A 14,798-nucleotide genomic window follows, 5' to 3' on the forward strand; every position below is an offset into this window, starting at 1 on the left:
GCCTTCTTCGGACGGGACTTTCAGTGCAAAGTCAGCATACCAGGTGACCATGGAGGAACAGCATACTCAAAATAAGAACTTTCGATTGGTGTGGAATTGGCAGGGCCTTGAACGTATCAGAACCTTTCTATGGCTGGTGACTCATAACGCAATCCTTACGAACTCAGAAAGGAAGCGGAGACACTTAACTAATGATGACTCTTGCCCACAGTGCCAATGTCATGAGGAATCAGCCATCCATGTGCTTCGCGACTGTTTCTATGCCAAAAGCATATGGCAAAAGCTCTTCCCTCCCAATGGGATTAATTACTTCTTCAATACCGACCTCAACGAGTGGTTGCTTCAGAACCTGATGTCCAACAATACTTGGAGTTTCTTATTCGGTGTAGCAGTGTCATCTATTTAGTATCTTCGACACAAGCTTGTTTTTAATGGTGATTCAGTTCTTGTCACGATAGCCGTAAACTAGATTCGAGCGCGGTCGGAGGAGTTCGGTAGAGTGGCTAGAAGCAACTTAAAAGTGTGGAATACCCAAACTACTGGTGACTGTTCTATAAGATGGTCTCGACCTGAGGAGGGGTGTATTAAGGTTAATGTTGATGGTTCCTGGTTTTGCCACAAAAACAATGCTGCTTGTGGCGGTATCTTCAAAGATTCGGAGGGAAGATTTTTGAAGGGGTTCTCCTGCAACATGGGGAATTGCTCAATTATGCATGCGGAATTGTGGGCAGTCATTCATGGGCTTAATATTGCTACAACTAACGGTTATCATAACTTTGTTATGGAATCCGACTCGGCTGCTGCCATAAACTTTATTAACCATGGCTGCTCCCCAACTCATCCTTGTGCTCCGCTGGTTCAGGATATCCGTATATTGGCGGTCCGGGTCCATAAAATCACTTGGATACACTCCCTTCGTGAAGCTAATTCCGTGGCGGATCTCCTTACTAAGAAGGGACAAGATCTCCCTGTTGGTTTGCACCTGTTTGACCAAGCCCACCTTGTATTAGTTATGCCTTTCTTTGTGACTGTTTTGAAACCATCAAGTTAAGGGGGTCTTAAACTCTTGCTCCCCTCTTGCTTATTGGCGTTTTCTTCTCTCTTGGCATCCTTGATCCCCTTTTGATCACAAAAAAAAAAAAAAATCCTAACCAGACAATTTTAAATAACTGCAATTAATAATTAATAATTTTATTTTTTTTAAAAAATAAAATTTAAATAATCACTAATTAATGATAATTAATTAATATAAAGTACAATTTAAAAACATTTATTAACTTGTTGTTAGTTAGACCCTTGTTGATTATCTAATAAGATTGTTTAATTATTTGATAATATTTGATTAAATTATTTAACATAATATGTATCAACATCGTAACTATATCGTCTTTACATAAAAATATTTTCATATGGAAGTCACCATTTTTATAGGAGTGATTATTTTTTCTATTAAATTTTAATTAGTATAATTTTTTTTGAGTTGGTTTAATTTAATATTTGGATTAAGAATATAAATATATATAAGAGTAGCTTTTTAAAATGCACTTATTCATCTAATAGGGAGACAAATTAAACCACTCAACGCAGTCGTAGATTTAATGGACCAAGTAGTTTGAACTTAAGCTGTTAAGCATGTTAGCAATGTCTTGTATTTCACGTCGTCGTTTTAATTTAACCTTGAATCTTTGATTTCGCGTAACCAAATTCTAAAAGAGAATGCTTAATTGAATGAGTTAGAACTTAAAAGGAGAATGATGCAGAAATCGTAGCCGCCCAAATCTATTTGGCCCTAACGGGTATGACTTTTGTGCAGCGAGTTTTACTGTTGACATTTTCATTCAGAATTCACCGTTGACATTTGACATTTGACGCTCCCTACTTTTCAAAATTAAGGCTAACCGGTGTTATTTACTTCAGAATTAACGAAATAACTACTACTTGCAATGGAGGGGCAGTTTGGGGACCCACACATATATATGTTATTAAAGTAATTTGTGTCAGATGCTTATTTGCTTAGATAGTACTCCGTATGGAGTAACAGTTATTGCGCAAAGTCGATACTAGAAACTAGATACATACAACTGTCACCAGAGCTATATTTATTGTGTGAAAGTTTCTCATATACTATTGTCTGAATCAATTTGAACCATATGATATCCTCCAGGGTTAAGAGCATTTGCCATAGGCACCACAAACGATGATGGAATAAATTAATATGATATATTATGGAGAGAATTGGGAAAGAACTATTGAAACAGGGATTAGTTTGGAAAGAATCTGGTAAAACTTTTTGCTCATCAAATGTAATTCTAAATTGGTTCGGGAGAAAAAGAATCGGTTATATATTGACATGGAGATCATAGGATCGTTTTATATGCATTTGAAGGAGAGCTTCCAGCAAGTAAGGAACAAATACGACAAGACGCAGGACTTGTAACATGTTAGATTGCATGTTCATATCAAATCAAATTACAGTATACCTCGTTTTGATAATTTTTTTTTTTTGCTTTTTTCTTTTGTAGTTTCTAATTTTTTTTCCAGTTTACCGCATCTTTTAACCTAATAGCCTAAGAATTATTTCATTGTCAATAGATTACTGTATGTGTAAGACAAGATTCGAACCAACACTTGCTTAAACAAATTAATAAATTAATCACTAGACCAACCTAATTTAATTTTTATAATTTTTAACTTATTCATTTAGAAAAAAAAAAAACTCAGATCTCTTTGTACCTATTTTTCGTAAGATGCTTGCTAGTTGCTACTTCCCAAACAAGATTAGCATAATAATAATAAGACGGATATTTACTTCTTTGGTTCTCAACAAATTTTGGACTAAATACTTTAATTTTCAGCTAAAATTAATTACTCAATTTATTCCTAGTAATTAATTCTATTAGTTATTTGGGTTCTTTGTTCCGTCAACTCTAATGGGGGATAAAATAGTCCATGTCCCCCCTGTTCGAAAACGATGCCATTCTTTCTCAATTTTTATCGTATCTTGCATAACCCTAACATTCATACTCTCCTTCTTTATTTTCATAGTCTTTTTTTCCATCTTCTCCTTCCTCCTCTTCAACTCCAAGATCAAACCATGGTGTAACTGCCACGCATGTCGCACCTATCTCAACATGTCATAGACCACACACTTTCCAAATTTCTATGACTGGTACACCCACCACAAGCATCCACCTCTACGTCCTCGATAACAACAACACTTTCAACTCCGACAACATCCACAACATCCTCAAGATCAAGTTCCACAACTACCCTAAGAGCATACATTTTTTCCATTCTCCAACAAGCAATATAAATTGTTGGATATTAGAACATGATGAGAAGATTCTTCTTCGACATCATATGCAAATTCTCATTTGGAATAGATCCCAAGTGCTTCATTCCATCTCTTCCGGAGTCCAAACTGGCTGACAGCTTCGACCTCACATCCAAGCTATCGGTACAGCGAACAATGTCGCCATCACCGCTCATATGAAAACTAAAGCGATTACTGAACATTGGTTCGGAGAAGAAGCTGAAGGAAGCGATCAGAGTAGTGGATAATGTGGCCATGAAGATGATAGGGCAGAAGAGGAGGGAGATGGCGACGACGACGACGACGACGGGTCTTAACAAATCGAACTTGCTATCTAGATTCATTGGATCCATCGAAAACAACAAGTACTTGAGAGACATAGTCATTAGTTTTATTAGTTTTATGAGTATGATGAATTGGTTGAGAACAAGTTGAAGATTTTTCTTGTTGTGAACATTAAAGTTGCAGAGTGTGCATTGTGTAGCTTGTGTAGCTTGAAATTGCAGTGTTAGACTATTAGAATTATACGAGATATAATGAAAATTGGAGAAAAACAGTGTTGTTTCCGAATAGAAAGCTCAGGGACCATTTTGTCCCTCCGTCAAAATTATCAAGGACTATTTTATCCTCCGTTAGAGTTGATGGAACAAAGGACCTAAGTAACTAACGGAGTTAATTGTTAGAGACTAATCGAATAATTAATTTTAATTAGAAACTAAAATGTCTAGTCCAAAACTTTTTGGAGACCAAAACGAATAAATACTCTAATAATAATAATAATAATTTTGAAAATTTTTGAAAAGTAAAACTAAAACATACCTAAAGTATTGAAGAGTGAAGACCTGAACCGAGAAGCAGAGAAAGGAACAAGCGAGGTGACCAAATGATGACCGCGTAGAGGAGAGCCAGAGCATCGGACTGCATAGGAGACGACAGTGATTGCTAGGCCTTTGGGAAGTGAGGACTTTGACGGCGATGACGACTACAGGCAGCGAAGGCAATAACACTCGGAGAAGGTGACAAAGGCAAAAAGAAGGAAGCTGGCGAGGGATGGTGATGTCGGCAACAAAGGGCATGCGACGGCCCGATAGGAGGAAGAAGATGGAACAGAGCTAGGAGTGAGGCACGACTCTAATATGGAGGACATTTTGGTCATTTACCTACTTGCTAAATAACAAAAGGAAAATAGGGAACCTTATCGTACATGGTATACTAGTGTTCCAATTAAGTGAATGGAACATTTGAAAATTAATTGCAAGCAAACCATGAAAAGAAAAAATAACGTCAAATAATTCAGCTCAGACTTAAGAGTGGTAATTGACTAATTGTGCTTCTGGTAACCGAATATCGATGTGAATGTTTCAATAATGAACTGATAATTGGATTGAATATTACACCCGCCATATTACGGCAGCCTCTTATAAAAGCAATGCAAAATGAACAAAATAGCATTGCAAACAATGTGATCTACTTTATTCGCCAATTATACAGTAATCACTGCACCGGCTGAACTAAATGTCTAACAATTAAATCTCATAAAACTTTAACAAAAATTTACTGTGCAGTTGATTCTTTCAGATATGCAATAAGATCAGCGCGTTCCTGGGGTTTCTTAAGACCTGGAAACACCATCTTTGTCCCTGGAATATACTGCAAAAGAGGGTAAAAAAAGGTCACAAAAAAAAAAAAAACACAAGTCAACGACGTCTTGCATGGCATACAGATTTTCTTAATGCCACAATTGAACGAAATATGTCAGTGATGATTACCTTTTTGGGGTTAAGCAAGTAATCATATAGGGTCTTTTCCTCCCAAGTCACAGCCATGCTCTTGTTAGCAGCAGAATAGGAGTATCCAGGAGTAGTGCCTGACTGCCTTCCAAACAAACCATTCAGATTAGGTCCTGAAATTATAAATAAAGGTGACGGTTTCAGCCTTCAGAATTGACAATGACATTATTCAAAAAGAACACACAGGTAACGCATAAAATCAATTCTATAACTGCCTCAAGTGGTTATGGTCAGTAATCAAGTATCATGTTTATTATACACACTGCTAAATGCTCTTCAGCTTAAAACTATTTGTAAAAATCGAACCGAATTGTGTTAAGATTCTCTAATTCAAATTTAAACCATCCGGAATCATGTTAAAAGAACAATCCAATGTTTCCATTCATATAATCACATCAACAAACCGCATTTACAATAACATCTTACAACTATTACCATCTGTTCTAAAATTTTAAGCAGATCTGAATAACTAGGATTAAAGCACACTTAATGCACGATAACAATTACGATAAAAACGTGAAATGCAAAACTAGCGTCCGATCTGCAGATCTAGGCCTTAACTCGCTTAAATACAATAAGAAAAGCATTAATGAAGAAACATGCAAACACGATTCAATCCGAAATCGAAAATATCGATCACATATAAAAACAAATCGTATGAATAGCGAGGAATGAAGGAGGGAGCTAACCTTGTTTGTGGCCGGCACCTTTCTCGACGGTATGGCACTGAGCGCACTTGGTCTTGAAGATTTTCTCGCCGGACTTGGAGTCGCCGGGAGGTGCCTGGTCAAAAGACGCCATTAATGCTGCGTTTGTTTTCTCGGGAAAAGGGAATGAGAATGTGAAAACTAAACTAATGGCACAGAAGAGAAGAACGCGAGGGTTGTAAAGAAAGATTTATATATATAGGGATTCGAGGGAGAAGGTGGGAAATTGAAAATGGAACGCGGTCGCCACGGTGCTTCAAACGCAGCCCTAACTTTTTCCGCTGACGTGGACCCTTTTTGGCCCTCTAATTATTCCCTTTGGTCAGTGGCGTTAGCGTGAGGCTTAGGTCAAGTTCGGTTTTTCACTTTTTCATGAGATTTGTTTTCTAATGAAAAAGTGCTACAAGAATAAATAAATCAAGCTGTTTATTTATTTTATTTATTGTTTGATAGGTAATGTAAATTTGTCATCCTTGTTTCAAATTAAATTTTTTAGAACAATTTTTAAAATTTAAATTATAATAAAAATCATGATTTCTTATTGCTGTTATGTTAAATAATAAAATAAATGACTTGATTTATTTTTAGAGTTTTTAAAATTTCTCGTGTTTTCCTTGTGCTATGTAAAGGGACTCTGCATAAGTTAGGTAAGCGATTATCAAACTTGTAACCCTTATTTAGTTTGAATAAAACTAGTATTGCCAATTATTGACCTTGTGCTTATATAAGAATCTTTTTTGGTGAAGCCATTGAAGCACAATCCACTTAGGTTTGGTAAAACGAATAAATTCTTATTCTAATAACGTGTTTAAATTTTAGAATATTTATTATATAAAATAATCTACTAATACAAATATTAATTTAGACAAGTGTTCCATGGATCCTAATTTTGTGGATTTTCTTGGGTTCTATATGAATGCTACCAAGTAAAACACTTGATCTAGATGTTTATAAATTAGAATTAATAGATATAGATGCCTAAATATAACGAATATTTTCAGTCAAGAACTTGGTGCTAAGGTTATCATTTTAATTCTCCCTTTAGAAATGTCATAATTGTTTCAATATTTTTTTACGTGTGAAACAATTAAAAAGGTCCTGCTAGCTACCATTTACCAAGAGGTCGAAGATTTTGAAATACTCTGTTCAGGAGAGTTTCCTTTAATTTTAAGAGATGACCAAAACTTTATGAATGATAATATTGATGGAAGAGACTCGTTAGTCATTTCACTAGTAATGTGTTCAAATCCACACCCAACCTCATCAGATTCTCATGGTCGTCATATCTAATATAATCTAAACTATAGTTTCATCTACCCACCTCTCCTACTAAAAAGATACAAGCATTGATTAATTCTTAAAGTAAACTCTCAATCTTTCCCCTAACCGAAACATAGGAAGACAAAGTAGTTCCTCAAGAAATTGACAACTTCGTCTCATCATAATTTTTAAAACATAGACATATTGGCGCTTCCATAACTGAGTAGATTTTTACAAAATGACTAATCTATCACTTTCTTTTAAATGATGAGAAAAATTTTGTCAATTTCAAATTCTGAGGCAACTTTGTCCTCTATCATTTTTGTTAGGGCTGAAATTCGAGGTTTAATACTAATACTAAAATGTAAACCACAAGAACTAGAAACAACAAAGTAAGGCACCCATTGTCACTCCAAGTAGTATGATTCTTGGTTTATCTAATGCCTGTTTCAGGGTTTTGAAAAGGCTGGCTTGCGGAGGCCAGGTATCTGCATAAACCAAGAATTTTGTGAACCAAATATTTAGTAATTAGTAGCAGAATAGTCAAATCACATCTAAAATATTTAAAAAATAAAAAGAAAATTACTAAATTTAGGAGAAAGCAATCGTTGTACAACAACGGAATCAACTATACCCTTTTTGTTCTTAAATAAATTCAAACTTCCATTACTTTTTTATGCAATAGTTCTTATATTGCATGATGCAAGTAATGTGACAGCAAATCACCATTCAAACAGTGGATGAAGGCCTAAAGGGTGGATGTTACATATATGCATGTATGCAAGAATGGTTGTAATCATAATACTGAGAGCTTAATAAAGCAGGTTGGTATTGCTTCTTGACTTCTTATCATACTCAAATGGGATGAAAAACACCATTTTCCAGTATTTGAAGTGACAGCTTGCAATGGATGGTACCAACTTAATGAAATCTGTCTAGAATGGAGAATATAAAAGATGAGGCATTCGTACCTCAACTCCATGAGGGCCTATTCGGTTGCGAGAAATAAAGTTTATAACCAGATTTGCAAATTCTTCAGGTGAATCTTCCTGAATATAGTGCTAGAATATGTTAGATGATAAATTAGAGGGAAGGAAAGAGAGAGAGAGAGGGGGGGGGGTTAAAAATTGAAGCAAAATTCATAGTTATTTTGAACCTGAATAGCATGCCCCGTATGTCTGACAACTATCATTTGAAACTTCCCTTGCATTTGACCGATTGTGAGAGACCTGTTAGATAAACATAGCCAAGAAAAATATCAGAATTTCGTTGAACAATTCATCTATCTTCTCACAACATCATAAGGATAAAAGAATAGGACAAACAAAATAACAAAATATAGAATGTTCCTTTACACTTCAATTATTTATTATTTATAGAACATCAAAGTCATATTAGTATCTCAATCTTATATCCATCTTCATACTAATATATGGTGCTTCCCAAGATGATGCTGAAAGTGACCTTGTACTTAACTACTTAGACCATACAGTTGTCACCAATGATTTTTTATAGAGATAAGTCTAGTTCTAGAATAAAATTTGCATCCGATTGTTTAATTCCATTCTAACTATTGAAATTGACAAACTAACGCAATGAAACGTTTCAATGAAATCCTCAAATACAATTCGAAGAATACTACAAAAATACAAAGTAGTTTAAAGGTGCTTACTTGTCCAATCTATCTGTTCCTGCTAATAACAGCAGCTTTGGAACCGGACACGACAAAAATTTATCCGAGAGACCTTCATACCTGAAAATAAGAATAATAATGTTAATAATAATAATAATAATAACTGTTGGATGGGTTGATCAAGGCACCATGAAAGTCACATTATATTTGACACAATTTAGCGTAGTTGTATTTTTGCAGAATCAAGTAACATATCCGTGCAATAAGAAAATATTTCAATATATAATTTATTAACTCTCAGAAATAAAAGACCAAACAGACAAGTTTTATGGAAAGAAAAGGCCAATGAGCACAACTTCAAATTAAGTTTCCAAGGTTGAGAGTCTATATAGAAAGAGACATTGTCAAAATCCATATGCATGCAAATATCCAAACAACAGTCCTAGAGAGCAAGCAATTCAGATGCGGGCTAAATAAATCATCCAGGAATTACAATCGTACTGAAGTTTGCTATCCCTTAAATAGAGAGCACATTTAGAATGCCAATGGTTTTATCTATAACTTTCTAGCTACAAAGTAGTAAACAGAAAAATAATAAAATAATATCGATTAATGTACCATTCTTTCCAATATTGTTCAGTCTTCTCCAGCTCTGTGCGGTAAACATAACTGCAGCATCAATATAAAGAACAAGCCAATCAAGTAAAAAACCAGGAACCAAAGTCTTCAAAACCAGGTTGTTTAGATTGATAATTGAAGAAAGCTATCTCTTGGATTGTTCTACCCAAGTACCCAATATTACGAAAGGCTAAGAGTACCAACCATTTCTTTGAATCATCATACTTTAAGGTGCTGGGGATTGAAACACGAGCAGAATCAACATTCCTTAACGAGCCACCCCTGACACTCCATTCAATCTGCACAGAAGCAATTTCAGCTCAACCCAAATGTTAACTTTCTGCAAAAACATCACAAGTACCAGTATAACCTATAGCTACTATCAGACTCTACATTAGATAGGTCCATTAACACAAGCATATGACATGCAATAATTGCCTCGAACAATTATACAATTTGCTAACAAATGGAAGAACAAAAACATTACTACACAACCAATTCACATGCAATAAGCTATAAAAATCATATGCTCCAGCTTATTAAGGCTAAAAGGTACATATTCTTTGTCCACTATTGTCTTTGCTTAACATTAGTTAAGCGAATTCCCTCAAACAAGAAATTTTTTAGGTGCTCATGCTTCTTGCCACCAGTTGTGGGGTGCTTCCAGCAGCTTAAAGGGACCATATGAATTAACTAATTTGCCATGAAATGAAACTAGTAAATTAATTCTCAATTCAAAAGTTAAAAATACAAAAATCGTGGCCTTCTATATATTTTAATTCATGGACTTCCAACAAAAATTTTTAGAAGTTGCAAAATCAATTTCTAGGACTAGGACTAGGAACAATTCTAAAGCAGAGCCCAATATTCAGGAAGTAAACAATAAATTAGGTTGACATGCAAAGGGAAATATTAAAATAATTATTTAACAATTGCAAAACAAACAACAACAAATGTAAGAAAATAAGTAAGATTTCAAGTGACACACAATTGTCCCAACCAGATCAGATAAAACTTGTAAATCAAATAGAAAACTATAGACTCATAGCTTACAGCTTTTTCAAGACTAGAAAAATGTTGCACCCTACTTGATAGGATTTTCTGCATATGAATTAGCGAAGCCATTGCTGTTCCCTGAAATTTTTGTTACTCGATATCAGTGCCACTGAGTAATTGGTCATTAGAAACAATAAGTTGAAATTAACTAGGAACCAACCTCTACAACATCCACAACTACCAACCCAGCCAAGGTAGACAATGATCTCCTTGCAGCAACATGCACAGCAATTGACCCTCCCATGCTTTGATGATGAAATAAATTTTTATCAATGATTGTTAACATCATTATCATATTTAAAAATCATTACTATATTAGAAGGAAAGAAAAAAAATGGTACAGAGGTTAGTTCACCAAATATTTGATAGAATAATATATTATTAATTTAAGGATATAATATCAAAGAGAAAAGTGGAGGCTCTACAAACACATTCAGCTTAAAATAGACAACCTAAGTCGGCAAGAGCAAAAGCGAAATCAAACAATCATGCCTTATAGCCATATAGAATATCAAGAACTGAACCGATAACCCCGAAAAATTTCTCTCGTTAAAACCAAATTCACCAATCACATTATGCAAAATGCTTACAATCCATGTATGAGGGTTAGGAAGATAGTAAAGCTTTTAAATAACAGGAATCAAATCAATACTTCTATTACAGAACCACCTTCCTACTAAGATGACAAAAAAGGAATACCTGTGACCAACAAGGATAATTGCTGGTGGGGATTCTCCATATAATTGCTTTATAACAGCTATTACATCATTGCACATGGTCTGCATGAAAAGATGGTTATATAATGAACAGTATAACAGCCAGCATGCTGAATATAGTACACATCCTCACACAAAACAATCTTATTGAATCTATTTATTACATTGTACCTCAACAGATAAGTCAAGATCATTATCTGACACTGACTTCCCATGACCTCGGAAGTCCATTGCAACTACCCTAGCTTTCTCCTTAATTTTACTTGCAGATAAAGCAAATGAAAGCCTGTAGAAAATAAATGCGTGAATGAAATATTCATCAGACTACAACCTACTAAATAATTATAGCAACTACGAGTAATACCACATAAAATTAGACTTGACACGTTTAAGAGAATGGTTATACTAATTGTAAGCAAAGAAAAATAAGATTGCAAAGACTTCAATTTTGGTAATCAAATTGCTATACCAGCTACTCTCCTTTTTCAAATCAAGCATATACTGCGAATTGCTCCTAATTCAACATATCCATTTACCACTTGATTTAATTTTAGTGGGTCTTACACTCAGGCTGTCAGGCATAACAATTCTAGTTCCCATGAATCATAATACTCCATTAATCAAAATTTGAAGAGATAACTAAGATAATAAGAGAGATTTAGCAATGAAACTAGGTAAGCATACCCAGAATAACCACCACCATGTAAACAAAACACAACGGGTCCCTCAGTTCCTGCCATGTACACATGAAATACCTAAATAGATGGGAAAATGAAATGCTTTATTGTTGTTACAAAGAATAATCATTTAATTGTGTGGAAAAAAAAGCAGTGGCAAGGGTTTAGGTTTAGGGGACTAACGTCATTGGAATTGGGAATAGCAACATCTTGTTCTTTATCAAAGTAGATGGACCAATCTACAGGTAAATATTTCTCCAAGGAACTCCTGCAACAAGAAATTAACAGCTAAAATGAACCGAAGAAACGATCATAAATGCAATCATGCATATAGAAGAGAGTAATGGGCGGTGGGAGCTGAAAAGATCGCAGAGAGAGAGAGAGAGAGAGAGAGAGAGAGAGAGAGAAGGTTACTTATTTGAGGGAGGGCGTTGAGGAACGGAATCGAAAGCTGAGGGGGAAGTTTGTTGGGGATGATCGGAGTCAGCGTCATCTTCAGGGAGGGTAGCCATGTGAGATTCAGAGGAATCCATCGCTCTCTCTCTTTTCTTTTTCTCTTTCTCTTTGTTGTGTCGATCTGCAAGCTTTTCTTTTTAGCAGAGAGTATGAGTCTGATATCAAATGTGCTTTCACTTCGCCATGTCTTCCCTCTTCTGACATCACACATGTACGAATCCGATCATATCTTCTATTTGTTACTAGACAAAAATTTAAAAGAGCACTAGAATTTTTTTTAATATTTTTTATTATTAATTTATTTTTTTTTTAAATTTTACCGATTTTTTTTATTATTATAAAGATGGGCAACCAAATAGTAAACCCCATGCTGTAGGACATTGACACTTGGCTAAAAATATAATGTTCATGTTTTCTCTAAGTCTGACGCGTGAAAACAAACAAAGTTGAGAACCTTCCCTTCTTTTTCCAGAAATTAATTTAGATACGGAGTAAAGGAGAGCGTTATTCAACAATATTAATACATACTGTCTTATTCATATATGTAAACTCAAAATATGTAGAGACTTGCAAAATGCAGATCACGTTTTGCATAAGAAAAAAAAAGCAATTACAAAACGTAATACAAAACGCAAGCTGTGTTTGACACGACGAGAGTAGCAACTTAAAGGTGTCTTATATGTCTCTTGCATGTAGACAATAACTGATTATTTGACTATTTTAAACGGCTTAAAACAGATTGTGTTTAACAAGTGATAAATACAAATCAGAGAGAGAGAGAGTCGGAACATAGTGAAACTCAGGGAGAAAGTGGGAGTGGGAAACAGAGGGAGGGGTAAGCGTAGAGAACTTGACAAGGATCCAAGGGTTTGGAATCGAGAAGAGTATCGGCGACTGAAAAATGAATCTTTCTCTGTTTTTGTGAGTAATCTGCCAAATGACATATCCAAGAGAGAATTATTCCATTTGTTCAACTGGACGGGACGCATCAATGATATATATTTATCACGGAAACAAAAAAATGGAATTGTATACATGATTGCTTTCGTGCGGTACACAACGAGAGGAGGAGCTTTGAAGGCTGTAGCAGAAATGAATCACCAGAGACTGAGAGGGAAGATAGTATTTGTGGAAGAAGCTAAATACAGAAGAACGTCGGGATCAGCAACTTTAAGTAATAGACGGGCGGAGGGGGACAAGTCACAAATAGCTACATGGCAGCCACGTAGGAAAGTTGATCAGCATGGCCCTGAGGCTCCTGGGAACGAGGTACGGCAGCAGGAAATTGACAAGGACCCCCATGGAAATGGATGTACAAAAAAAGTGAAAGTAGCAGTGGCAACAGAGAATCTGGAATGGCTACAGAGAAGCCTCGTCGGGGGTACGACCAAAGCCATTAACCTTGCTTCTTTAAAGGAAATGATCGCCAAGAATGTGCCTAATGTAGTTCAGGTGCGGGAGATGGGCGCGTACAAAGCACTGCTGACTTTTGACAGTGTCAGCCATGCCGATGACGCTTACACCTTTAACATGAATAGCCTCTTACAGTTGTTTCATAGAGTGTGGCGATGGGAGGAGTCGGAACATAGTGAAACTCGACGGGTATGACTGGAATGCTTTGGGGTCCCGTTGCACGCTTGGTCAGTTAACACTTCTAAAACAATAGGAGGCCAATGGGGTGAAGTCGTTGGATGTGCCAGAGAAACAGAAATATGTAGCTCTTTCACTGTAGGTCGAGTACAGATTGACACTTGCATAATGGATGTGATTCAAGAACGGGTTCATGTAACAGTTGGTACAGAAGGCTTTAATGTTCTGGTGAGAGAGGTTGGGCATGAGGCATGTAATCTGCTTTGCACCGGAAAACTAGAGGATGAAAAAACAACTGCACAAAAGAGCTCTGATAGCAAGAGTAACAGTGTCGGTGTGGAATTAATGCAGAACCTTGAAGCAGGGCCATTGCAAGTAGGGCTACAGGATGAAGAGCGATTGTTGTGGGTTTCACGGAGTGAGGAAGAAGACAAGGGCAGGAAGGTAATTACAGACACAATTTTGAATGAATGGAGTAATGACTGGGCGTATCGTGATCGGAGGGAAATTGGAACGTATCTGGCATTAACTAAGGACAATTATGATATGCTTGATTTGGGGGGAAGAGCCGTTTTGCTCTATGAGGAAGGTTCGGAAAAAACGGTAACTTGTGATCTAATTGGGCTGAGAAAGAACTATTCCTATGCAAAACAAATAAAGGCACGTTCAGGAAATAATTGGGCTTTAAACAATTCAGAACAGGATGGGGCCAGGCAAGATGGGTTGGGCCCATCACTCCATGTGTGGACGGGTTCGAGTCAGCGGCAAGTGGGAGGGCATGCGGGTCGGCCATCCGTGGGGGTAACGGGTCACGTTTCTGAAGCCCTGGAATCCACGAGAGAAAGCCGCGGCGCCCATGGAAAATTCCTTGTCGCTAGAAGGCAGGGAGAGATCGACGAGGAGGGCGGCGGAGGAGCTGGACTCGATGCAAGGCTGGGAGGGCGGAGGGTGTGCGATTGAGATGGCCGGTTTCAAAACAGCG

General features: G+C 36.4%; 2 protein-coding genes across 2 annotated transcripts; both read right to left on the bottom strand.

Annotated features, from left to right (window-relative positions):
- Positions 1-4,630: 4,630 nt before the first annotated feature.
- Positions 4,631-6,941, bottom strand: LOC112749766 (cytochrome c). Its single transcript, XM_025798137.2, has 3 exons — positions 5,793-6,941; positions 5,083-5,216; positions 4,631-4,963 (listed from the first exon to the last, which is right to left on the bottom strand). Exons 1-3 carry the CDS (start codon positions 5,902-5,904, stop codon positions 4,868-4,870), a joined length of 342 nt encoding a protein of 113 aa, XP_025653922.1. The 5' UTR covers positions 5,905-6,941; the 3' UTR covers positions 4,631-4,867.
- Positions 6,942-7,011: 70 nt separating this feature from the next.
- LOC112749765 (uncharacterized) lies at positions 7,012-12,479 on the bottom strand. Its single transcript, XM_025798136.3, has 13 exons — positions 12,185-12,479; positions 11,954-12,038; positions 11,778-11,848; positions 11,265-11,379; positions 11,077-11,156; positions 10,538-10,622; positions 10,375-10,455; positions 9,526-9,620; positions 9,322-9,372; positions 8,743-8,823; positions 8,227-8,299; positions 8,042-8,119; positions 7,012-7,558 (listed from the first exon to the last, which is right to left on the bottom strand). The coding sequence occupies exons 1-13, from the start codon at positions 12,301-12,303 to the stop codon at positions 7,520-7,522; spliced, it is 1,053 nt and encodes a 350-aa protein (XP_025653921.1). The 5' UTR covers positions 12,304-12,479; the 3' UTR covers positions 7,012-7,519.
- Positions 12,480-14,798: the final 2,319 nt, after the last annotated feature.

The sequence above is a fragment of the Arachis hypogaea genome, chromosome 15, assembly GCF_003086295.3.
Source record: "Arachis hypogaea cultivar Tifrunner chromosome 15, arahy.Tifrunner.gnm2.J5K5, whole genome shotgun sequence".
NCBI classification, from domain to species: Eukaryota; Viridiplantae; Streptophyta; class Magnoliopsida; order Fabales; family Fabaceae; genus Arachis; species Arachis hypogaea.

What these genes read in the sequence shown, in the direction of transcription:
- LOC112749765 (XM_025798136.3), bottom strand. Translation starts at nt 12,303, where the DNA reads ATGGATTCCTCTGAATCTCACATGGCTACCCTCCCTGAAGATGACGCT. An exon ending in ATCTTGACTTATCTGTTGAG is followed by an intron (nt 11,157 to 11,264) that starts GTACAATGTAAT and finishes CTTTTCATGCAG; the next exon opens with ACCATGTGCAATGATGTAAT. An exon ending in TATGATGATTCAAAGAAATG is followed by an intron (nt 9,373 to 9,525) that starts GTTGGTACTCTT and finishes TTGATGCTGCAG; the next exon opens with TTATGTTTACCGCACAGAGC.
- LOC112749766 (XM_025798137.2), bottom strand. Translation starts at nt 5,904, where the DNA reads ATGGCGTCTTTTGACCAGGCACCTCCCGGCGACTCCAAGTCCGGCGAG. An exon ending in AGGTGCCGGCCACAAACAAG is followed by an intron (nt 5,217 to 5,792) that starts GTTAGCTCCCTC and finishes TTATAATTTCAG; the next exon opens with GACCTAATCTGAATGGTTTG. An exon ending in ACTTGCTTAACCCCAAAAAG is followed by an intron (nt 4,964 to 5,082) that starts GTAATCATCACT and finishes CCTCTTTTGCAG; the next exon opens with TATATTCCAGGGACAAAGAT.